At 46.2% G+C, this 25,728-nt stretch overlaps 1 protein-coding gene and 1 non-coding gene across 2 annotated transcripts in view; one reads left to right on the top strand and one right to left on the bottom strand.

Moving 5' to 3' along the window:
• Positions 1–257: 257 nt before the first annotated feature.
• LOC116758905 lies at positions 258–364 on the bottom strand. The gene has a single exon (XR_004351288.1). It is a non-coding gene; the product is annotated as a U6 spliceosomal RNA (small nuclear RNA).
• Positions 365–5,814: 5,450 nt separating this feature from the next.
• SLC1A2 (solute carrier family 1 member 2) overlaps positions 5,815–25,728 on the top strand; it is a 137,813-nt gene continuing 117,899 nt past the window's right edge. The window contains exon 1 of the mRNA XM_032640409.1: positions 5,815–6,460. Coding sequence (XP_032496300.1) covers positions 6,444–6,460 — 17 coding nt within the window. The 5' untranslated portion in view covers positions 5,815–6,443. The remainder of the gene's footprint in view (positions 6,461–25,728) is intronic.

The following is a 25,728-nucleotide window of genomic DNA, read 5'->3' as shown; positions in this document are numbered from 1 at the left end:
CTGAGGGTTGTCTTTTCGTCTTGTTTATGGTTTCCTTTGCTGTGCAAAAGCTTTTAAGTTTAATTAGGTCCCATTTGTTTATTTTTGGTTTTATTTCCATTTCTCTAGGAGGTGGATCAAAAAGGATCTTGCTGTGATTTATGTCATAGAGTGTTCTGGCTATGTTTTCCTCTAAGAGTTTTATAGTGTCTGGCCTTACATTTAGGTCTTTAGTCCATTTTGAGTTTATTTTTATGTATGGTGTTAGGGAGTGTTCTAAAAATATGGAACGCTTCACGAATTTGCGTGTCATCCTTGCGCAGGGGCCATGCTAATCTTCCCTGTATCGTTCCAATTTTAGTATACGTGCTGCCGAAGCGAGCACACACCTTTGTATTCTTAATACAATGATCTGGGGCTGCTGCTGTGAAGATTCTCCTCCCACCAGTTATCACCCTAAACTCTCTTCTTTTTCTAAAACCTTTTTATTTTCAATTTAGTTTCTCCAACGTCTCTCTCAGATGCTCTTGGCTTCAGGGCCAGCGCTGTGAGAGAATATTCTTTCCTCTAAAATAGAACACTGTCCGAGGATTTTCATTCATGGTTTTCATTCATACTAAAAATAGCTCACAGTTTTGAAAAATTAGCATACTCATTTTAATTGTCTTGATGAAAGGGCCTCCAGCATCCTCTCTGCTTTATGTATTTCTTAAAAACCTTAAGGTGTTTATTTTATAGTCTTAATGATCAAGCCAAAGTTTCAAAAGACAGATCCAGACATGCTGCTCTTTCTCTGGGTCACTTTCTCCTGATAAACTTTGGACATTGAGACATTTCTCCTCTGTTGTCATCAGGAAGGGGAATGGGCTTATTTAACAGCCTTTTATGGGAAAACAGTGTAGGGCTTTTTTTCTCTTTTCTATATTAGGAGTCCTCCCACCCCCCAATCGGAGACGCGATAACCAATCTCAAGCAATCTGAAGGAAAAGCAAGACGGGGAATGAATTCCTTAGAAGAGCAAATAAGAGAAGGGGACGCTTTTATCCCTTCTTTGGTTCAACTAATCTCCTATTACGATTGGAGAAGAGCACTGAGAATTATAGGATTTAGGACTGGAACCTTTGAGGCCATCTGGTGATTTCTTCCATGGTATAAATATACCGTCTTCTAATCTGTAGCAAATGGTCTGGCTGAGTCCTCTCTGCTAGAAGATCCTCCGTGGTGGAGAGGACCCTGCATGGGGGCAACCTGTTCCAGTAATGATGACATTATTATTGCTATGGGTTGCATAGCAGAGAGGTTAAAAGCAAGGTTCTGCAGGAAGGCTGCCTGATCTCCAACACCAGTTTTGCCCCAGCTTCATTTGTTGGTCCTGTAGATTCCTTCTCCGACTGTCTCCATCCTGCTCTGCTCCTCGGGAGGTTGAACTACAAGGTCTGCACATGAGTTGTGCCAATGTGCTCTCTTGCCCTCTGCTTCCAGCTTTGGCCAACAGGCAGCCCCGCAGGGGAGAGAACAGGAGGGAAGTAGGGGTCAAGTTATTTATTCCCAGGCCCCCTTCCAGCAGGTCGCCATGGCAACAGTTTATGTCAGCTGGAACTGAGCGCTCCCTCTGGGTTCAGGTTAGGGTGGGTAATGGTGCCCCACTGTTACAGTCTGTGGGCTCTGCACTATCCCTTAGAGTTTCCCTATATCCTTCCCATACCCTTCTAAATAGTCTCTTTGTTAAACTTTGCACAACGTACTTAATTTGAATATGCCATCTTTCTCTAGCTGGGACCTTGACTGACACAACCACTCACTAACTGCGTAATGCTGGGCAAATTCTGTAACCTCGCTTGGACTCAGTTTTCTCCTCTGTAAAATGGGGGTAATAATAATAATATACGCTGTAGAAGGACATCTTAAGAATCAAATGAGATAATATATATATTAAGAATCAAATGAGATAATATATATATTAAGATACTTTGAATCAAATGAGATAATATATATATTAAGATACTTGTTATTTAGGACTCAGCAAATGCTAGGGTAATGCTCCAACATAGTCTCCAACTGGGACCATGAAGTCCCAGCCTAAACACTACCGTAATTCAACCGTGGTAAGTCACTTCTCACAGCTTGGGTTAAGCCTTAAGTCAACCATCAATAAGGCAGAAAAGAAAAAAATCCCTCAGAGTAAAAACTAACTTTGAACATCCCTTACGTCACCTATCAGAGGACACTACAGTCAGTTTTTTTGGTATTCAGTCCTGCATTGTAGTTTTTATTCCTGCTAAGTCTGAGAACCTGTGGGCAAGACTTAAGGTAAATCAGCATGCAAATGTGAGAGCATCCCACCTCTTCTGCTTTTGCCATAACCATGGAATCCCTAGAGGAGACTGAGAGATGCTAGAAAATTCGAAAGTGTTCTTACTGGCTTGTAGGGTTGACCTCGTTCTGTTCTCATATCAGGGCTTTATCGACTTAATGTTGGCTGGGAGATTTGTATAGTTTGTTGTGAAGATAGAAAGGAGTTAATGGGGTTACACTTTAGGTGGCTTGAGGGGAGGCTAGATTTTCACATGGGCTCAGTGGGAAATTAAACGGGGTGTGTGCTGCTGTTCCCACAAGTCCAGGATGACCCTTTCTTGAGCACTTAAGATGTGCCAGCCTCAGAGCTAAGCACTTCCTACATGTTAGTTATCCCATTTTAACCTCACGGCAACCACAAGGTGGTATTATTATGTTCTCTGGTTTTGAGATGAGGAAGCTGAACACCTCAAGTGCCCAGCCTAAGAATACACAGTTTAATTGACGCCAGGGGCAGTATTTGATGCATGTCTGCCTGACCCAGAGCTGAGTTTGGATCCGGCACCGAGGCAGTGTGGGAGTGTGTGGCTTACCCTCAGTGTTCCATATATGTGCAAACTGAGAAGAAAACTCCATGTTTTATAGCTTTTCATGTTAGTTGTCCGCGATAGCACACACGTGTTTGCCTGGATAGATTTTTAAATGCCCTGTATTTGGCGAGAGGAGGGTCAGCCTGGTATCTTCCTATTGTCTCTGCAAAGGCTAAACACACCAATCTGCTCCAAGTACTCCCCAGGGCCATGTTTCTGGACCCCTTTCCATCTTTTTGAATCATCTCTAGTCCAGTGGTTCCTGATGCTGGCTGCACAGTAGGGGAGGTTTCACCTGGGGAAGTTTAAAAAAAAAACAAAACCTGAGTCAGGGCCCTTCTCCAAATCTCTGGAAGGTGGCCCTAGCATTATTGTTTCTAAAAAGCTCCCTCAGTACATTTTAATGGGCAGTCCATATTGAAAAGCACTCCTCCAATTTGCTTAAAAAATGAAGAATTAGTGGGAACGTTGGCAGGGCCCTCTGGAGCAGGGAAAAAGAATCAGTTCCTTCTAGTTAATGATTATTATCCAGAATTATCTGTGGCAAATTCCACATGAGTTAATAGGCCTCATCTCGAAGGGCAGCTGAATGAAAATGTCTAAGTATAAGACGGGTGTCAAGGTTCCCAAACATAGCCGTTTGCAGGAAAGGTGGCAAAGTGGAGCCACTTCTCCTGTCTAATCTGGCCATGCTTGTTGGTTCACTGAATTCTCTCAGGTCCTGAACACTGAAAATATAATTAAGACTGTTTTTCAATTGGATGGTTTAAAAAGTGAAATCAGCTCCATTTCCTTTTCTCTGGTCTTTTACTTAACTCTGTTTCTGTACCATCAGGTGTGTTGCCCTTGGCAGTGAGAGCTAAGGAATGGTGCTGCTAAGCCCTCCCCACCTGTGTGCAGATACTGAGGAATTCTGATGGAGGTCTTCCTTTGTGCTCATTGTAAAGGGGGTTGAGGTAGTGCTGCTGGGATCATTAACGTCTAGAGAGACGCCCATGGCTTTGTTTTCCAGCTGCCACCTCAGCAGAAAGGGCAGCAAAATCCCTAAATTATTAAGAGAAAATGAGACTGTACATATTCTGCACTTGACAACTTCACATACAAAGTCACACATCCACTCCTGACAGGACTAGAGAGAAGGCAGTACCAAGCATCACACGAAGGTTCAGGAAGGTCGTTTTTCATCTACAAATTATTATAAATCACAACTAAACTTTAAAAAAGAAAATGCACAATTAGAGGTGATATGAAGGGTCCTAGGATAGATATGATATAGGTCTGGTTAATCTAATGGGGCACACAGGAAAGAGAGAGAGAGAGCAGAAGGGAAGGGGAGAGATGGAGGAAGATGTTTGGATTCAGATTTTGGGAAGGGAGGTGAAAGGAGGAGGTGAGCAGAAACGTTTTAAAACCTTCTATTTAGTTCTTTTGTCTTGTTATTTCTCTAATCTGCCTATTCACCCTTGGATATTGTGCTCAAGAAACTATCCTCCAAGGAACCTCAGATTAAACTGAACAATTTTTGAGGGTTTACTGGGTGCCAGACTCTAGTTAAGAGCTTTGCGTATCTTTTACATTTCATTTCGATTTCTTAGCTATGCGAGGTTGGGAATGGTACTTCCGTTTTGCAGATGGGATGAACAGCAGTTGAGGACTTTCCTCCCAGATTATTCCACTGGAAGGTGAACTCAAGCTCTCAGATACCAGCGTCAGGCATTTAACCACGAAGCGTCCCCGCTGAGTCTCCAGCTCCCCTGGCACGGTCCCCGGGATGAACTCCGCGAGTTTCCACGTGGCCCGCTTCATTCGGTCTTCGTAAAGGGGTCAGCACAGCCACGGGCCTGGAGAGCTCCTCTCCCGGGGAATAAGACTAGACAGGCGGCGACTGAGGACACTACGGGCGTCCCAGACCCCCTCCCGGAGGAGCCTGGAAAATTCCAAGGGGCAGGCTTGCACCACAGATATCTCTCGGGCGCGTTGACACTTTGCAACTCTCTCTCAAGAGAGCCTGTTTAATTCTCACCGCGGCCCTGCAAAGGGGGTTATTTTGGCCCCATTTTCCAGAAGAGGAAATTGAGGCCTGCCCTCCCCGCGGTGGGTGTCTGTAGGTGTCTGCCTCTTCCTAGAGACAATAAAATCTGCACAGATTTTGTCTTTATTATGCAAAGCCGGCGTGGAGGCTCGGACCCTCCCTTGACAGAGCCCATCTGTCTCTGCGCGCCGCCCCCGGGGCACAGAAGCCTAAGGCAAGCGGAGCAGAGTGGGTGAAAACGCGTCCCCACCACTTGCCTCGCCGTCTCATCGCGCCTTCCCCTACAGCGCCCCGGAGGCCGACCTCCCTTGGCTTAAAAAAAAAACCCAAAAAACTACATCCTCCCCAGCACCCGCCCGCCGCCCCAGGGAGTTGCATTAATATTAATCCCGATGCATAATTGAAGGCCGGAGATTTACTCGGGCCGTGGCGGGGGAGGGCGCACAACTGGGCTGTATTTCGGCCGCGCCACTCGTGTTTTGGCCGCTTGGGTTCCGCGGGGCCTGGTACCCAGGACGTGGGGGGGGGGGGCGGGGGGTGTGCCGCCTGTGAGGATGAGCTTGGGAGTGAAGTGAGCCGGAGCGAGTGTGCCAAGGAGTGAGACGGGGTGCTGGGGGCTGCTCCAGGGAGGCGGGGATGGAGGGGCATCCCAGGTCTCCGCGACGTGGCTTGTGCTTCGCCCAGCGCGGGGTGACCCCGGGCCACGCGGGCTTGAGGGGAACAATAGAGACTCCTTAGATCCTGGGCTCCTGCCACGGACGGCCCAGGCCTTCCCGGGAGACCAGCGGGGCTTCTTTGCTTATTTGGCTAATTTATGGCGAGAGGCTGGGGGTAGGGATGGCAGAGGAGGGACGGCGTCTGGAGACGGGGGGCGAGGGGGCGGCAGTTAAAGGAGTCTCCTGAGGCGGCGGCGCTGGTGATGTCAGCTCTCGACGAAAATAGAGAGGGATCGCCTGCAAATCCCCCGCTCCGGCGGGGCTAAACCTTGCAATCCCTCCCCGACCGGCGCGGAGCCAGGGCGCAGCGGCCTCCACCGCCTCCCCCGGCGCGCACACACACCCACACACCCGCGCACGCACGCACACACTCCCCTGCACACCCACGGCACACGCACTCGCCGCCCTCCCCTGCCACCGTCCTCCGAGCCCGCGCTCCGCCACTCGCCCCGCGGCGAGCCCCACAGCAAATACAGGTGGCAGCGGCGGCACGTCGTCCCTGCGCGCACTCCCGCAGCCCGGGGGACGGCGCTCTCTCGGGGAAGCCACCCTCCGAGGTCCCCCCAACGCCCCCCCGAGCGCCCAGCCAAGCCCCAGCGAGGCCGGCGGAGGGAGCGCGGTGCCGAGCGGAGACGCGGCTTAGCTCCGGCTGGAGCCTCTTGCGCCCGCTGAGGCGCTAAAGGGCTTACCCCGGAGGGGGGTGGAAGGGCGGGGAGAGGCTCCCCCTTAAATACCGCGCTCGGCCACACTCGCGCGCTCACCCCGGCACCCGCTCACTTCTCGTCCGCCGCTGCCGGATTGTGCCGAAGAGGAGGGGGCGTTCCCCAGGCCATGGCATCCACAGAAGGGTGAGGGGCTTTTTCTCTGTACCCGCAGCGAAGCGGGGGGCGCGCGCGGTGTGGTGTCCGCCTATCCGGGATGGGAACAGAGAGACGCCGGCGCCGGGCCTCGGAGACGGTGGCAGAGCGATGGCCTGGCTGGGGGTGGGATGGTGGGATGGTGGTGGTGGGGGGAATTGATTTTCTTTCGAGAAGCTTGCTGCTTAACCCTTTGAAGATGCGAGAGACGGAGGATTGCTTTATTTTAATTAAAAAGGTTCGGTGGAGGTGTGAAAAAGAGTGACGAAAAATCCTGTTGAGGTTACTTTTGAGATTTGAAAACAATAAGGGATTGGGCACAGTAAGAGCGGCAGACATTGCTGAGGGAAGCAGCACTTGGAGCGCGGCGCCGGTTGTATGGTGGGGACCGGCCGGGAATGAATGAGCTGGGACCCGGGCCGGGGCGGGGCGAAGACCAGCGCGCGCCGTCTTGAATGTCAGATTTGCAGAGTCGCGGAGTAGATACCCGGCCTGCTCCGATCTCTTCATGTCCCTGGATGGCGGAATCTCCCTGGCCAGTGTTAAGGAAAAGTGGAAAAGATTTGGGTGCTTCCCGGGTAGAGGCAGGAAAATCAGTGGCTTTGGGCAGGGACAGGAGTCCCCAAACTCCAGCGGAGCGTTGACCTCCCCCCCCCCCCCCCCCGATTCTGCCCGCTGTCTTGGAGTTGTCTCCTGCCTCCTGAGGCTGCAGTTGGATGGAGAATGATCCCAATGATAAATAAAGGGAGTGTCTTTAGCAAGAGGGAGATGGGGCTGCAAGAATCCCTTGAATACTCGTACCTCAAAGGAAGTGTCCAGAACAACGTCCCTGGACCAGTATCTCCCAGGAAACTTTCCCAGCTCGGTAGAGTCTGAGTAGGAATGAAAGACTGGTTGCGGAGCTCAGCCCTTTGGTTAATTCACAAAAGTGCACTAGATACTTGCAAGAGACCACTAGATCCATATTAAGTGGAAAGCAAATATCAGAGCCTCCTCTGAGCACAGGTGGAAGGTCCTTGGTGCTGGAGCTTTCCAGGGCTTCTGCCTAATAAATTTTACCAACTCTGCAGGCTTGTTTTGGGGGGAATGGGTCTCTAAGTAGGAGTACAGAGCGGCTCCAAAGTTAGATCTCTAGACTTCAACCTCGAGCGAAGGGCAAATATTTCTAAAACTGTCTCTCTGTGTCCAAGAGAAGGGACTCTTCCCTTTTCTGGCCCCTGGAGTCCTTCCAAAGAGGGGCTGGCACCTTGTGGTTGCATGAGATTTCTCCTCTTTTTGTCCTAATATTTCAGCAGTGTGGACCTTTTTGATTATTAGTTCCCCAAAGAGATGCTCCAGGAAGATGCTTGTGTACAAGGAGGGCGGTACATTGTGCTAACACAGATCTCTAGAATTAAATATTCAGAGCTCATATGTCTCAACCCCAGTGTCTTTGCCTGTTTAATTAAATAGTCTTTCATATTAGAAAAGATATAAAGGCATTTCTGGCTGCCTTAAGGTCCCTTCTAGATTTGTCCCTGCTTGTAAAGGCTAGGTTGGAAAACATCGGTGAAAGAGATTGATGATGGCAGTCTTTCAAATCCTGCATCCTTATTTCGATGGCCAGATAGTAAAGGGAGAGGTTAAGACAACAACAAAAATCCCCAAATTAAGTGTGTTTACCTCACCTGTGTCCTAAATGAGACCTGCCCAATGATGACTCTATATTTGATTTAAATATAGAGCAGAAGTGATTCACATTCAATTAATTAATGTCGTGTTATACACTCTGCATAGTCAGGAAAAGATTGGTCAAAGGAATTTGCATTTAGGAGAGGAAAGAATTGAGAACATTTGAAAGGCTGGGAAACAAATACAGAAAGAGCATGACACATTGTCACTTCAGAGCAGTTAGTGATGAGCAGGTGACATTCTCAGAAGCCCTGGTCTTTCCTTTTTTCTTCTCTTCCTTTCTTCCATCTTTTCTTCCAGGTGCATTTACTCAGTACTTGTTGGGTAGACCTCACATGCTAGGCACTCTAGGGGGCTACAAAGACACAAGACTTTGATTAGTAAATTGTTCACATGGTTTAGTGAGATTCTCTCGCCTCTTCTGATGTCTTTGGTTAATGTGCCTTACAGAGGGACGTTCACTAAGAATCCTCAAGCTGGTTGCCTTTGTTAGCCTGTGTCTTCTAACAACGTTGAAACTGTTTCCTTGAGACGTGCATTGCTGAGAAGGAAGCAAAAATAACAATAGAGTCTTATGCTTTCAATGTATGTATTTTCCAAATTTTTTTTTTTTTTTTTTTTTTTTTTTTGGCGTACGCGGGCCTCTCACCGTTGTGGCCTCTCCCGCTGCGGAGCACAGGCTCCGGACGCGCAGGCTCAGCGGCCATGGCTCATGAGCCCAGCCGCTCCGCGGCATGGGGGATCTTCCCAGACCAGGGCACGAACCCGTGTCCCCTGCATCGGCAGGCGGACTCTCAACCACTGCGCCACCAGGGAAGCCCCAACGTATGTATTTTCAGTTCAACTCTGTTTGATCCAGAATGTTTGGGGAATGGAAGAATATGGCAAACTGACCATTCTGGTCACCATTTATTTGGTGATGTAGTTACAGTCAACGGCATATGCTGATCACCAATTTTGAAAGAATTATTAGAAGCAATAGTGACATCTTATGTTTGTTTAGCACTTCCCTTTCAAAGCTCATTAGTGTACATCATCACATTTGATTCTTCCAGTAACTGTGAAGTAGGCGGTCCAATGAGGATGGACTTTGAGAATAAACTGATATAGAATGTAACGTCATCTTTCCCAAAAGATTCAAGGACTTGGCCGAACTTGGGAGTTATTGTCTGGAAATGTCAATTATCCTGGAAGAGTGTGCTAGGCATGTCTGGAGCAGGAGATTACCAGCCTTCTCTCAAAACTTCAGCATACACTGTGCAAATTGCCTTGTGGAATATTCTTATTATCAGCCTGTGCACTTGGTCATTGCCTTTGCAAAGCATGCTCAAACACGGTCTGGTTACTTGAGGTTTCTGATGATTTGGAATTGGGATTATTAGCATCCAGCTTCTAGAAAACTCAACAGTGGACCCTTTGGTAGTTCCCAGGCCCTGAGAGGTATTTTCCTGCAAAGCAACGTCTAATTTGATAGTTGAGCATTCTGTTTTTCTGAGTCCTCAGACACGGCTAGAATTATGGTTTTGGCCCCTGATCCGAATTGGAAAGAGATTATCAGTAGTTGGTGGCAGACTGGCTAGTGTCCATTATAGACTGAATTATGTTGGAGCATTCAGATGCTGTAGAGGCAGGCATTTTAGAACTACGTTCTGGGGGTGGGAGACAGCTAGGTCACCATGTGTGTCACAGGTCCAAGGCGATCTATGTTCTGATAAGCTCCCAGGAGCCAAGGGGTCAGAGCGAAAGCCATGTGCGAGGGCTTGGGTTTCAATTTGACTTAGAAAGCCAGCGAAACAGAAAACTGCTGACAGCAGAAAAACCCCACAAGAGAGATCCCTGGATGTATTATTTCAAGCAAACAAAAGCAAAACGTAACGATTGCTTTCTCCCGCCCCCCCCCGCCCCCCCCCCCCCCCCACCTTGGGAATGAGGTTGAGGTCAGCAGAAGGAAGATCCCACGGAATAGGCTTATTGGGAAGGGAATGGAGGGCATGGGGTTTGGGTTCCTGAGGAGGTTGGTTGCACGTTGCGTGCCTCAGGCTTCACTGCAGTTTTCATTTCTCATTTTCAAGAATATAAAAATCAGCCTCCTTGGGTAAAATAAAGATGAGTGAAACTCAAATGAGAAAGCCATGTCATGTTTACTAACATGGCCTCTTGTGAGTCACTGAAAGCTTAATTCTCACGAGATAATTGCTAAATCCAAATGAAACTTGTGATGTGGAAGAGCCGAGATGTTAAAAACCAAAAGGCATCAGAAAAGAAACAAAACAAAGCCAAAAGGCAGTTCTGCCCATAAGTATCAATGGCCGCTTCTTTTCTTCTTTAATGCAACACAATGAGGAGCTGTCTCCTTAGGCTTCAGATTTCAGGGTATTGTCGGACAGGGAAAAGTCTTTAAGAGATGGTGGTGCTTTGGCTGCAGAAACGAGCATTGTTTAACAGCATAAGTGTGAGGTTTCTGGGTCAATGTGCCATAAATCATACAGATCCAGGATTGCAAAACTGACAGTTTGAAGCTCAACACAGGTTGATGTCAATGGAAATCTCATCTCCCCATCCTCTTCCATGGCTGTATCACACAATGCCCAGATGTCTGGTTTTCCCCCTTTCAAAGGCAAGCTAAATTGTTTTCCATACTGATTCTTTCCCCCTTGGGACTGGCTCGCCTCTTGGAAAGAACTGCATCTACTCATTTCAGTCACCTGCTATACTTATTTTCACCGAATCAGACACCCATCATTTAAAATCTTCTAGCAACGGTAGGCAAAAGAGTCATTCTCGAGATGAAATTTCAGTTTTGTTTGCATCTTCACAACGTGTCCTGGAAGTCTGAAAAAGCTAACAAGTGCCACACACCGCCTTGCTTGCTGTCTTCTCTCCCATGCCCTTAACAGCTTGTTGGGGGCCAGCAGAATGTTTCATAGCAAGGGTTTTAGTATCCAGATTACGGCAAATCTCTTTATTTACCAGATCCTGAGCTTGCTGTCTCCTCCCTCTGCCCGCCCCTCCCCCCTCCCCTCACCAAGGGCCAAGTCCTTGGAATGAATTAATTAAAGGAGTGTTTAAAAATATCTCATTGCTCCATCTCCACGTGCTCTGTCGTTGATTGGAGGCAGATGGGCTGCATATTTGTCAGTAGAATAGAAAAAGACTAGCATCTCCTTGTAAATCTGTCTGGTTGGCATCAGATGATGGCAGAAAGACAATGGGCCAGCAATATTAAAGGGGAATAAAGACAAGGGGAGATCCTTAAACTTTAAAAAAGAACACCTCATTTTCTTAGTGCTTGGTTTTTTGTTTTTAATTTCAATGGTTGTTTTCCAACAGTGGATGTTTATTTGCTTATCTTTCATTCATGTATCTACTTAATTTCTCACGGCTGTCTGCTGAACGGCCCGTCTGGTGTTCTTGGCCATCTCGGCGGCTGCTTTGGATTATGGACTCATTGAGCAAGGGCTGTCCTTTAAAAATGGAATGAACTCTGTTTTGGCAGTTGGATATGTCAATCTGGGTCTCTCTGAGATAGGTGGTGGTCCGTGTTAAAGACCTTGAACGAAGTCCCTGGGCGGAAGGCGGGGAGACAACTTGCCCCTTCACTTACACACCCTGTATATTAGAGGCTTCATTTAAACCATTGAGAGGACTTTCTTCTGTTACATTTGGTCAGGCGTGCCATCTGTCACTCGCTCTTTGTAATCTGGCATAGAACTCTCCATCACGTGCTCCTGCCATCCTGACTTCCCAGCCACTGTGCTCGAAGGATCACCGAGCTGGTGGCCAAGTTGGAAGTGGGGTGAGGCCTGTCTGCTTCCCAAGCTCTGCTATTCCCACAACACCAGACTCGAGGTGTCGGCCCCCTGCGAATTGTATGTGGCCCACAGACATATATGTTTTGCCTCACACAGGATTTTGAAAACATTTGAATTATTTGCTTATATTTTAAAAGATTTCACCTAAAAAAAAATCCTGATTCTGGCTTCTCTTAAACATTGGTAAATCTGATGACAAAGGACCTGCCCTTTTGTCTTGGTACCATTTACTGAATGCTTACAGCCCTACAATTTTTTAAGCACTTTGCATGTATTAATTGATTTAATCCCCACAAAAATGTGATGCACGGGGACTCTTATTATCCCCATTTTATAGGTGTGAAAACTGAGACACAGAAAGATTAAGTAACTTGCTCGAGGTTTCACAGCTAGCGAGTGGCAAAGCCGGGCCTTAAACTCAGGCAGCTTGTCTCTGGAACGCATGGCCCTAACCACAGGCTATACCTGCAAGGTGGTGGGCGAGTCAGCTGGGGCTGAAGCGTGGCTGCCCCCGGAGACAGGGCATGTGCCTTCCAGGTTGGGCGCAGTCTTTTCTGAGACTAGTCGCTCATGCTACCTGCCTGACCCCTCACCTTTCTAAGGCAGCCATTGAGAGAGTAAGAGCTTGGGTTCCATCTTCTCAGGGTATGCCACTGTTTAGCAGTTGTGCCTACTTTTTCCTGTTAACCCCTTAAACACTACCTTCTTGGTATCCCTTTTAACTTTGTTCTTAATGAAGCGTTCCTTTGTAAATTATTGGTTGTCAGGACATCAATAGCATTGTCTTATCCACATGCAGTGCTCTGAGACAGCCCAGGGCATGACCACATGGGTCCAATCCTTTGGAATCTTGAGCCTTGGGCATGCACTTCTTAGTGGTAAATGTAGTGGAGTGTTTAGCAGGCCCTGGAATTTATTCTTCTGTGATTTTCAAGCCTGGCTGTTTAGGGTTGTGACTTAACTTACCCACTTTCCTAAAGCAGCTACTAGTCCTACCTGTTTAGGAGGAGGGCTGTTGTTGTTGTTTGCAACATATGCAAACAGTGATGGCTGGGGAGCCTTTTAGATTGAGGAAAAATCATTCAGAGGCTGTATTTCTGTGTATTTTTAAGAGTGGCACAGTTTGCTGATCATCCAGTAGGTGGCAGTAAATGTCAGAACTTTGTCCAGACTTGGGGTTTGACTCCCTTTGGTTCTTAGGGAATCACAATTCCTACAGCATCCCATTCTCTTTTGTTTCAAAAGTGTCTCCACCAGATATGTCATTTAGTATTTGTGAGATGATTGTCACATATCAACAATGTTTATAGATATCACCATAAACAAACATAAATAGGACCATTTGTTTGAACTTATTCCAAGTCTGTGTGACTATACACATATGATTTCATTAAGTCCTTATGAACGCTTATGGAATTAACCCATTAACTCTTATGGAATATTATGCTCATTTTACACATGGAGAAACTGAAGCTTCAAGATATTTTGATTTTATGATGTTATTGGGTGTCTGGGGTTTTTTTTTTTTTGTCATCTAATTCTACTGTTTCATATTATCCACATTTTGTAATTAATTCATATGTCTTTAAATTTTCACGAGCCATCCCTTTGTTCATTTGTTTGGTTTTGCCCCAGTGGGTGTCTCCAATGGTAGCAAGATAGCCAAGCGTTCCTGCAAAAAGAGATAATAAAGAATTTAAGAGGCAATGCACAAGAAGGACAGCAATGGTTACGGAAAGAAGTTAACTTACCTTTGAATGGAGGTGTGACATTCAAAAGAAAATGCCACCATTAAAAAAAGTGAGACTTAAGTATAAGCAACTGAGAACGATGGTCAGACCAAGGTTGTAGACATTAGTTTGGAGAATTTGAAATAGAAGAAGCAGTTGCAGTGCATGAAGGGAGATAAGGTAAAAGAAAACAGATAAAAGAAGGAAAGCATTCTTGTCTATTACGTATCAGACAAGGTCAACTGCTGCAGACGAAATTGTATTTTTGTTTTTATCTCAGTCTTTGCTGAAAAGGACAGTTGTGATCTGATAATCAGCTTCATTAGGGAAGTGGACGGAAGTCCACGTGAACAAAGCACAATTAGATCGACTTGTCTAGGGGTGAAATGGAAGAGTATCAGCTGACAACACTCATCTCAGACAAGCGAAAGGTTTCTGGGTTCAGCTATTACATTTTATACTGAAATGCAGCATATGGTCTAGAAAAAGTGTCAAAAATAAATATTGGGCTAATTTCTAAGAAGAGAATAGAGTGTAATGGAATTATAAACTGAATCTATTCTCCTAGTGTTTTTCTGGGATTCAAAGTCATCAATCAGCAGACATTAGTAAAACCATCATAGAATAGAAGTGCTGAAGGGATCATTGATTTTTCCATCATGATTAATTGTTAACATTTCAATGAAGAACTAATCATTTATAGGCGTTTCTCTCTTAGTCTGAGAAGATTCAAATTTGGAGTCTTTTCAGGACATTGATACATTGGGGTTGAGGCATTGTTGCTGGTCGCTCCTGGGAAACACTTTGAGATGGAGACCTGTGTGCATGAAATTTATTGGCGGGGGGAGCTCCCAGCATAAATCCCCGTGGAAGAGAGCAGGGAGCAAGGGTGGGCAGAGGGAGAAGTTGAAACAGTACAACAAAGTGCTCAGCCCATCCCTCAGGAAGTTCTGGTGCAGAACGGTCCTGAATTGGGAGAAAAGAGGCCTTCTACTATTACATCAACCAGTCCCTGGATCAGGGCTGTGCTCAGGCAGTGGGCCTGGCCCTGGCTGAATACACAGCAAGGCCTTAGAGGGGGATATAGTTGGTAAACGTTGTCACTTATCAACACTCCCAGCAGTTGGAGGGATAAATCCCTCAGTCCTTAAGTGGGGGAAAGGAGGTCAGGGGAGCACACCACAGCATCCACTATCGACTCCAGATTCCGATGTTTGAGAGAGTATAAAATAATGGGTTCCGTTGCTTTCCATCTGAATATCCAGGCCTCCACAAAGCTATCATCTGTAATAAAATACTGTACCTTAAAAGGAGTGTGCAGTTGTGGGGCAGGGAGGGAAGGTGGATTCTGGTGGGCAAGGCTGGGGAGAATTAGCGGACATCACCTGCCTCAGTTTTAGCTGTGACCCACACAGCCCCGAAAGACAGATGACTGAGCCCTTCTGTTCACTCCAGACCTTCCAAAGGTGTCTGGTCCAGCGGGAGGCTGGTTATCTCAAACTGCTGCCTAAGAAAGGGGAATCAGCTCTAGTGAATGGAGGGGCCAGAAAGAGCCATAGATAAATATCCTGGGAACCAGAGTCTAGCTATGATTGATATTTCCAGTGTTCACAGCAGCTGTTTCTATATTCCTACCAGTGTGGTCTTCCGTGGAGTCCTTACCTTGGGAAAAGGGGGGCAGTGAACTGGGTCACCCCTTTCTGGAATATCCACTGCATTGTTCTGTTGTTTCAAGTCATGCATTCTGTCAACCTCGGGCCCAAGGTGCTTGTATGTTGACTGTTCTCTGCTCTATTCCCTTGGTAAATATTAAGATGTGTTCAGAGACGAAAGAACACTTCTGTACATAATCCAAGGCCTTGCAGATTATACCTCTGTGGGTAGTTTCCCTTGTTTTCTCACAGCAGGTGTGACCTGGTCTGCTTTGAGACCAGGACATTGATTATCAACGTGTTTGTGTTTTTTTGTTTTTGTTTTTGCGGTACGCAGGCCTGTCACTGTTGTGGTCTCTCCCGTTGCGGAGCACAGGCTCCGGAGCGCAGGCTCAGCGGCCGTGGCTCACAGGCCCAGCAGCTCCGCGGCATGTGGGATCTTCGCGGACTGGGGCACGAACCCGTGTCCCCTGCATCGGCAGGCGGACTCTCAACCACTGCGCCACCAGGGAAGCCCTGGACTCATTCTTGATCCCCATTCTCTTGGCTTTGCATTCTCTTTGGATCACTTCTTGGGCTTTTGCACACCACATGTATACTTATAACTTTCAAATGTATATTTCTATCCCAGACCTATTCTCCAAGCTCCAGATTCCTATATTCTACCACCTAATAGACATCTTCATTTGTGCAACACACAGACATGTTGAAATAACTGTGGTGCACTGGAAATCTTGATTTTTTTTTTTTTTTTTTTTGGAAATCTTGATTTTTAAAAAGTTTTTATTTTATATTGGAGTACAGTTGATTTACAATGTTGTGTTAGTTTCAGGCGTACAGCAAAGTGATTTAGTTATACATATACATATAGCTATTCTTTTTCTGATTCTTTTCCCATATAGGTTATTACAGAGTATTGAGTAGTTTCTCTAGAGATTCAAAGCCACAAATGTAGGTGTTACCCCTGTTGTTTTCTCTTCTGTCAGCCCCAACCTATAAGCTTTCTCAGTTCTGCCTCTAAAATGTCCCTAAGTGTGGCCTTTTCTCTCCACTGCCATGGCCATCACATCAGCCCAGACAACTGTCATCGCTCCAGTGGAAGATTCATGGCTTCCTAACTGAGTTCTTCAAATACCCCATGCTCTCGCCCACCTCAGGGCCCATTCCCTTTGTCTGGACCACTTCCTACCCACCACCTGCCACCATTCTTCAGCTGGCTGGCACCCTCTTATCCTGGAACATCCTTTAGTTCTTAGCTTGAACAACATTTCCCGGAGAACTCTTCTCTCATCATTCCACTGAAAATAAGTCTCCTTTCTTAGTACTACATCATTCCTCCTTTTTTCCTTTCTTCATGGCATCAGTTACAATTTTAAAATATTTCATTTATTTATCTTCTTATTTGTATCTACCTCCCTCACCAGAATGTAAGCACTCTGAGGGCTGGTTCATCATGGCTTCCCCCAGGATCCTAACGACCGTGCACTCAGTAAGCATTTATTGATTGAATATTCACCCACCTCAGCCTAGGGACATAGGGAAGGCTTCTCAGGAGAGGTGACATTTGGGCTGAGCCTTTTCCAGGGACTTTGTCCCCATTACACTTATTACAGCACTTCATTATAACAGAGTGTGCTAAGTGTTTTCTTGTCTGTCTGAACCATCACCATCCTGAGATCTCTCTGAGTATCAGGACTACATTCATTTCTTTTTTTTTTTTAATAAATTTATTTATTTTTGGCTGCGTTGGGTCTTCCTTGCTGCACGCGGGCTTTCTCTAGTTGCGGCCAGTAGGAGCTGCTCTTCGTCGCGGTGCGCAGGCTTCTCACTGCGGTGGCTGCTCTTGTCGCGGAGCACGGGCTTAGTTGCTCTGCGGCATGTGGGACCTTCCTGGACTAGGGATCGAACCCGTGTCCCCTGCATTGGCAGGTGGATTCTTAACCACTGCGCCACCAGGGAAGTGCCTCCATTCATTTCTTTGTGCCCCAATTTATTATCATTATCACAATGCATGTAGTAATTGAATTGTAATCTCTTTGGGAAGGAGACATGCAAAGGCATAGAGAGGGCAGGAAAGGGAGGGTTTTAAGGGGGTAGCAGGACCAAAGTTGAAAAAAACATGTTCTTTTGCTTGTTGGGACAAGTCCTCCCTGGTGGTCAGTTGAACTTCCCTGTCTTGCAGTCAGTAACCAGCCTTTTCACTGCAAAGTGTTGATAGGGTTCAAGTAGGTTACAAGAATAATTAGTTGGGTAGCAGCTCATCTTGTGAAGCCAAAATGTATTTGTCATAGTCAATCATGTTCCACTGCTGTTGTCTGGGAAAGATTACAAACTCACATAGCTGGTGTTATTTTAAAATGCAATAAAATGGAATCAGATAAGATTTTTTGAGCCCATCCGCCCCCCCCCATGCCCCCGCATCTTTCCTAAGACTGCCTGCTTCCCCTCAGAGGGATGTCTTTCTATTCCTTTTCCTTGTTCCTTGTGAAGGAAAATGAGGAGAAGTTAGCATGCATTTGATATTCAGATGCAAGGAAGGATTTAAGTCAAAGATGGTGTTTAAATTACATCAGTGAATAAATCCAAGGCTCTACAGACAGTGCAATTGTTAGTGAAACTGATTTAGAAAAAGTTACCAGAAGCTGACAGCACTGTTGTCAAATTTGACGCTTTTTAACTTTTAAAGAGATTCTGAATGTATTTAATCATTCCCAATAGAGTTTTCTTCTCTGGTTTCCTATTGTGGTCGGGGGAAAAAAAGAGCCATGGGTCTAAAAATAATATGTCTTACCTTTGGTTATATGTGTTTTCTGGTAACATAAATAACAATGTTCGATATTTCTATATTTCCTGAAGTGGAGTTATTTTCTGGAGTTTTCCAGGGCCGGGACATGTTGAGGGGTATTTGTTGTGTCCCGGTGGGATAAGAAAATAAAAACTCTGCCCGGCGTGTTCTTTCTCGACTCTCAGGGAGAATTCTGTGATTGGATGAAGGGCCAGTTTATGGAACCCGCTTCTTGAGCCTTATGTGAAAGTCTTCAGCTGAAATATCCCTCCTCATCCTTATGGCGAATGCTAGATTCCTCCTAGAGTCAGAGCTAGGGCGTTCAAACTGCTATTTTTGAGTTGAAAGTAGAATCAAAGTAGAGTCGCTGTGTTTTCTAGTCTCCTCTGACATAGAAGTCATTGTTAGTTGGAGCACCCACGGGTCGTGTGTTTACCTTCTTTGCTTTCTCTCTCCCTCTGAAGACTCTCAGTGGGTTTCCAGGAAAGTAAACTCCAGATCTCCACACACAATCCCCACGTAATTAATTGTTCCTCAATCTAAAAGACCTACCGGGTTTGTCCAGAAAGGGGCACGGTGGAGCCTCCCGGTGGCCAGCTGCAGGGCAAGGCTGATTTTCCTGCTGCCCTGAATCAAGAGTCAGAAGGCAACTGCCTCTGTCCCCAGGCCAGCACCAGCTGTTGCCTCGGTTTTTGAGAAGAGAAGCCCTTCCGCTTTGACTGTTTACATTCCAAGTGACCTGGAGTTAAAACAACCAGGGGACCAGAGCTCTTGAGCCCAAGGCTACACTTGGGTCAACGGGACTGAGGTTGAGCGTGAGTTGACCGCAGTCGCCATTTACACCCTGGTCCTGGGTCCACGTTCTTGTCCTCGTCCTCCTGGATACTTCCTGAGAGTCATCAGCAGGGTTCGAACGAGATTTGCTGGTTCCAGAGCTTGGGTATGTCCAACCTGGGTTTAGTCTGGGTTATTGGCAGACTTTTTAAAATGAAGGGGCAACCCCTGGGAAGGAGAAAGGCCTTTAAAGGGGAGGAAACAGACGAGGGATTGAAAAGTACATTTGGAAAGGGTTGGAAAGGCCCCAGAATAAACAATTCAAGAATAGAAGCATGAAAACAGATATTCCTCTTTTCCAAATCACTAACCAGCCACCCCAGAAGTCCAGCTTGTGTTCCAACCCAATTGGAAGCAAGAAACGGAATTAAAATAGGCGTGAAAATGCTGTGTTTTTGTTACTGGGCTCACTCTCTTAGGAGGAGGCTGTAGAGGAGGAAGGGGCTTAGCCATGTGTCCATATGTTGGTTGAAAGAGGACTCTCCTCTCCACCTTTGAGCTGCCCAGGCCAGCCAGCGAGGTGGAGATGTTCCCGAGTTTTCAAGCCGCAGGAAAATCAGGCCTCTGTGCAGCTGTAACTTTCGTGTCTAGTCAAGGGGGCGTTTAAAATTAACCTTTGAGTTTCTCATGTCATAGAAGCGCAGGGTATTTACTGAATAAATAAATGAAAGCAGTCGAAAAGCTCACTGGATGAGTTCTTTACTGCAAGAATTCCTGATCCCTCCTTCAAGAGAACCTTGGATTATCTGAGTGTATTGATTATAAACATAGGAACACAGGGAAGCAGGGCTTGCTTCGTGGGCACGCGATGGGCAGTCACACAGGGCTCAGAAGGGGCCTGTCCTTGGTTTAATGCTCTGCAGTTGCCATCTTGAAATTCTTAATAACAGAGGCTTTGGGTTTTTCTTTTTGCATTGGGCCCAACAAATGACGTGGCCAGTGCGGTAGGGAAGCCACACAGAAACAGGCCAGTATGAAATACTGCTATTAGTGGTGACGGTGACCATGGAGAAGATGATAACTCTGAGACTATCTGACCTCTTGCAGTGCGCTAGACTATTTCATCATGAGATATTTTGCATAAAACAGCTTCTGGGGGCCAGTGTTGTACAGTGGTTGAAAGGATGTGTTTTATACTCGGACCCAAGCCAAATTTCCTTACTAACGGTATGACTCCAGTGAAGTTAGTTAGCCTCTCTGAGACTCGATTTATTTATCTGCTATATAGGGACAATATCACCCACCCGATAGGGTTTTGGAAAGGATTAAGGCAGGATGTGAGTGCCCGGGACACGGAGGACACCCTGTAATGATGACTGTCTTTCTAGATCTTGGAATAGCCTTACTGTATTGCTTTTAGCCTGCTGAATTTAGGTGGGGTTATCCCTCAGTCTCCTAACTTTGCAAATTAGGTTGTTAACACTCGGTGCATACCCACGGTTATGTTTGCTAATTCTTTCTCGAGAGCCCCAGGTGATAAGATTAGAAAGTAGGTCCTAGACTTCTTTGATCTTATGGTGGTATTTGCACTAGTGAAGGTCTGTTTGAAGATTTTTCTCTTCTTGTGCTTTTAACCCTTGAACTATTTTTACTCATAACACATCTGACTCAAAATGAATGGTACCTTTTCCACCACACTCTGATACCAGCTGGGTATCCTACCATTCAATTCAGTTCTGACACTGTCTACCTGGAGTTAGCGTCAGATCCCACAAGTTAAGGGCTCAGTCCCACGAGGCTGCCCCCGCCCACTGTAGATGCCTGTTGCAAGCCCAGGTTGTGCTTCTGATGGACAGGCTGTAAATTCAGGGGGTTCCCACAACCCCCTCGTCAGGTTTGATATTGCCCCAGAATGACTCACAGCACGCAGGGAAACACTTTACTTACGTTCCCCAGTTTATTATAAAGGATACAAGTCAAGAACAGCCAATGGAAGTGATGCATAGGTCAAGGTATCGGGGAGGGAGTTTGGTGCCCTCTCTGGGCAGACCTTGATGTGTTTACAACCTGGAAGCTCTAGAAGCCATCCTTTAGGAATCTCTATGGGGGTTTCATGATGTTCCATGATTGATTAAATCACCGGCCATTGGTTATGGACTCAATCTCCAGCTCCTCTCCCCTCCCCCAGGGTGTCGAGGGTGAGAGGGCTGAAAGTTCCAACCCTCTAATGCCTCGGTCTTTTTGGAGACAGCCGCCAGCCTGAAGCTACCAAGGGATGGGGCCCCTAGCCACCACTCATCAAATTAGCCTACAAAAGATGCTCCCATTGCCCTGGAGACTCCTACAGTTTGGGGAGCTATGTGCCTTCCAGAAACCAGGGACAAAGACCAAATATTTATTTTTCTTATTTTATCACAGTCCTATAATAGGAAGGTCTCCCCAAGCAAGAAGCATCCTTCTCCCTGCTCATTCATTTGTTCTGAAACTGTCTAAAGATAAGATGAATTGTTTCAGGAGATGCTGGGCAGGGAGATGGGGCAGAAGGTGTCTTCAGGCCTAAGTCAGACGACCATCAGGCAGGGGCACCACGGAGGGTAGACAAGCCTTGGAAAGAGAGGTGGGCTAGCTGACTGTTGTTTCCTGTAACACTGAGGGTCTGGGATTTCCTCTCTGTCAAGTTACCCTCATCAACTCCAACAACTGGTGGTTCAAGATTTCCAACACGTTAAACCGCCTTAAAGCATCTCACGAGTGTTTGATTGGTATTCACCTTGTAGATGACCAAAAACATGTGACAGAATGTTACTCTTTTATCAGGTGAGCTGGTATACGGGGTAAAAGGGACCTCTGTGTGCTGTAGAAAAGAATGCTTGTATCTCCCAAATAAAACATAAAAAATAATATGCAGCTGGGCACTAAAATATTACTATAGGATAATTTTCAAGGGAAATCAAATAGAAAGACTTCTGGGTTTTTCTTTTTTCCCTTTTCTTTTTAATGTTACCTCTGTTAAACTTTCATGGGACTCTGACTTTTCAGGGATATTCTGTATCATTTGTGGCAGGCATAAGCTATATTAAGACATTATTCTGGAAGGGTGGAGAGTTTATCTATAACAAATTTATTTATTATACGTGAACTCCATACTGGTTAGACACAAACAAGATTAAAAAAACCCATAATACCTATTATCTCACTAATCAGAGATAAGTACCTTTAATATTGGTATATTTTCAGTTTGGACTTATGCATATTTACATGTCAATACATTTTTAATAAAAGTAGAAGCAGAACCTACAGATTGTCCTATGAACTAATATTTTGCCTTGGCAATGTGTTATGAACATCTGTTAATAAGTAAGTCTGTAAACTTTTATGAGTGCAGTTTTCATTCTGTGGATATCATAACTTTTAAAACCAAGCTCCTGTTGTCAGATATTTAGCTTGTTTCTAATTTTCCACTGTTATAAACATCCCTGCACATACATCTGTGCAAACCTGTCTCATCAATGCCTTGGGGTGGAGTGCTAGAAGTGGAATCACTTGGTCAAATGGCGCACATACTTACCGGTTTGACACGTATATATCAATTGTGCAGTGACTGGGAGGGGCGGGAGATGCAGGTGAATGAATTCGGGTGAATTCAGTGTCTTATTGAGTCTACCTCACTGCAGTGTCTATTAATTATTAATTACAGTTCTAATATAGGATGGCTCTGTAGTTAACTTTAATTCCTGGCAAAAACATAAGCCAGGTGTAGACTGAGAAATGCCTTTCTCCTGCACTTGGTTAGAAAACATTTTTCTTTTCTTCTGTGTTGGTTTTTCCTGTTTTACGTATCCACATCGGTCTATACTGAAATGGTCACATGCTTTGTTTCAGAGGTTTTAGACAAATGGCAGAATGTTCTATCTGTAACCATGTATTGTTGACACTGTGTTCTAAGGGGTTATCGCTCCTCTGATGAGTGATTTCCATGAAAAGGTGGTTTCTGACGTTACGTGGGGTTGGCTTCTTCCTTTTTGCTCTGTGTTTTTGCTGCAGATGGAAAGAACTAAGTATCCCCTCTACGCTGAATAGGAATAGATGATGGAACGACTATTTCCAGCTATTTCCAGTTGTACACAACTGGCAAAGGCATCCTCCGTACGCAGGCATCGGGTGCAAGCTCTGCTTCTTGCGTTCTTAGACTTCTTGTCTCAAGACCCAGCCCTGCCCCTACCCTGGCCACCTCCCTGCCTCCAGCTGTGGTCATCTGGATTTTGTACCCCAGTTCTAAGGAGGTGACGTCTACCTCACAAGCAAACAGGGAGAATCATCCTGTTTGTCTTTCTTATCTGGGCAGGTCAAAGTTAAGGTGTTGGGACCAAGTCATTCAAAGTGCTTGCTTCCGTTTCCAACGTGTCCTAGGAGATGTCTGTAGAGGGCTGCGTCCGTTAAAAGCCAGCCCTCGACTTCCTTAAGGGTAAAGGGGGACCTCGTGGGGAGGATGGCAGTTCAGGGAGCAGGGGAAAGAGAAGAGGAGAATAGTACAGACATGCTGAAGGTCAACGTGGATGGGATGGCTCCTCCTAGGGTGGTAGGAAGAGATGCAGCTGAAAATTTTTATTTGCAAGTAACTTACAGGCTGATGCAAATGGAGTCTCCCCTCGAGTAGATGGTGGTCCAGTCACGGGCAGGCTCTGCAGGGCTAGTGTGGTGTCCTTCCTTCCCATCCAGGAGTCTCCAAATGGCCTCTCTTCTCATCTCACGTGTTTCACAGCCCCGTGGAGCTGAGTAGGAGGCTAAGGGGCTGCTGCTTAGGGTAAGACTCTACCTTTACTTAGCTCTCTTAAGATTAGGTAAATCACGTCATCTCCCTGAGGGAGAAGCAGGGGCATTGCTCTTTATTCCTCTGCAAACAGTGGACCCCAAATATCTATTTGAGCAGGCTTTACTTAGCTCAGTGTGGAGTTGCTGTGGGCTTAATATCCTTTGGGCTACTCACCGAGGTAGCACTTCAAGTTTGGGTTGTGTTTCCTTGGCCAAACTTGGACCATATTTTTGTTCCATCCCCTTCAAAAGGGAGAGTGGTCAGTGTGTGTGAAATTGCCTTGGAAATGAATGCTGAATCGGCTTCTAGGTCTTGTTAAGGATAATAAGGGGTTCCTCATTGTTGTCCCCAAGGACTCAGAATGTTCCAGAACGTTTGGGCCAGCCCCCTCATTAGCCTGAGGCTCGCAGTCAAAGTGAGTTGAGAGACCTGAGCTTTAGTCCTTGCTCTGCTACTGGCTTCTGGACCGTTATATCTCCTAATACCCTCTGTGACTTTCAAAGATTGGGAGAAAGATGGAAATGAGGTTTCAGCTAAAGTCAAAGACTGTGCCTTAGGCGTGTTCTGAGCTTTTCTTCTTCCTTCCCAGTGTGTGAGCTTTAGAAGATGTGTTGCTCGCTTCACCTGTGTTCTTCCCTTCACCTTAGGCCTCCGTTGGCTATTCTGGGGTCCCTGGGACCATTGCTGTCCCTTGGGATGGTGCAACTCTGTCTGCAGTCTCAGTAGAGGGTAAGGTGGGAAAGCCAAACTTCCTTAGCTCCCCTACCCCTGAGTTCCCCAGAGCCTCTCACATGGAAGGGGGTTGTGAATATACAGACTTTATTGAAGATACGGGAATTACCAGAGGGAATAATGATTAAAAAAAAAAAGATAACCATTAAAAAAAGACTATTCTCAGTGCTTAAGAGAAAAAAATCCCCAACTTTGGACAGAGGGGTCTCCTGAGAGATGAGCTCATTCCTGGTTCTGGCTTGAGGTCTGAGAGCAGAGAAAGAACCTCTCTTTCAGTCCTTCACTGGGTGGGCAGGCACCACTCCCTTTTGAAAACCACCACACCTGCCCACAGAGATGTGGGTGCTGTCCTTGGATCTCTGTCACCCTTGATGCTCCAGGACAGCTCAGAGCTGTTCGCTGTGGAGTGTTCCTGAAATCAGAGTTAATCACTGTGGATGGCACAGCGGCAGCATACCTGTGAGAGCTCACCTCCTCCTGGGTCTCCGGGAGCCTTTGAGTGACTATAGGCCATGGCCCATGCTCACCACACAGAGCATCCAGGCTCCTGAGGACAGCAGTGGTCCAAGGGGGCAGTGCACCCTCCACACCTACCATGGAAAGGTGGGTGGAAGGATCGTGTCTGGGGGACCTTGTACAAGGCAGGGGAGTTTACCTTTCCAGACTCCTGTGGTTAAGGCTGGGATTTGTTCAGGGTCAGGGGCAGGAGTTGGTGACAGGAGGGCAGTAAACTTGCAAATTGCTGAGGGCGGAAGGGCTCCATTAAACGAAGACATCTTCTTCCGTTACATGTGGACCGGAGAATGCTGGGTCACTGTTATAAAAGGGTCTCAAGGGCCTGGGACCTCCTCTAGCCATTCCCATGAAAATACAAGCTCGGGGAAGGAAGAGGAAAATTGTGAAGGAAATGCCCATGATGATAAAAGGGAATCTTTATTCTCTCCCATCTTTAAAAAACCAGAACATTTTAGGCAAAGACTTTTTTAAAATGCCTTTTTAATACCCACATGCTATTTGAAGATGCGTGTTCTATTGATGTCTATAATGGTTTTCATTTGGTTACTTTTTGTATATGGAGGGGGGCACAGATCACTAAAGGGAATGTTCAAAGCTTGCAGGAAAAGTGATGGATGACTTCTTTTCAAATTCATGAAACATCCTTCCCATTTTTTCTGAGTGCCTCTTCCTGACTACCAAATATTAATTTGACTGAAGGCTTAGCAATGAATACCAGTTTTAGAATCATTTTTGCCATCTTTGCTCGGGACAAAGGCAGCAAAAAGAATGGAA

Source organism: Phocoena sinus, chromosome 8 (assembly GCF_008692025.1).
Source record: "Phocoena sinus isolate mPhoSin1 chromosome 8, mPhoSin1.pri, whole genome shotgun sequence".
NCBI lineage: Eukaryota > Metazoa > Chordata > Mammalia > Artiodactyla > Phocoenidae > Phocoena > Phocoena sinus.
The sequence above is the reverse complement of the archived record's forward strand: the minus strand, read 5'-3'. Positions and strand labels throughout refer to the sequence as shown.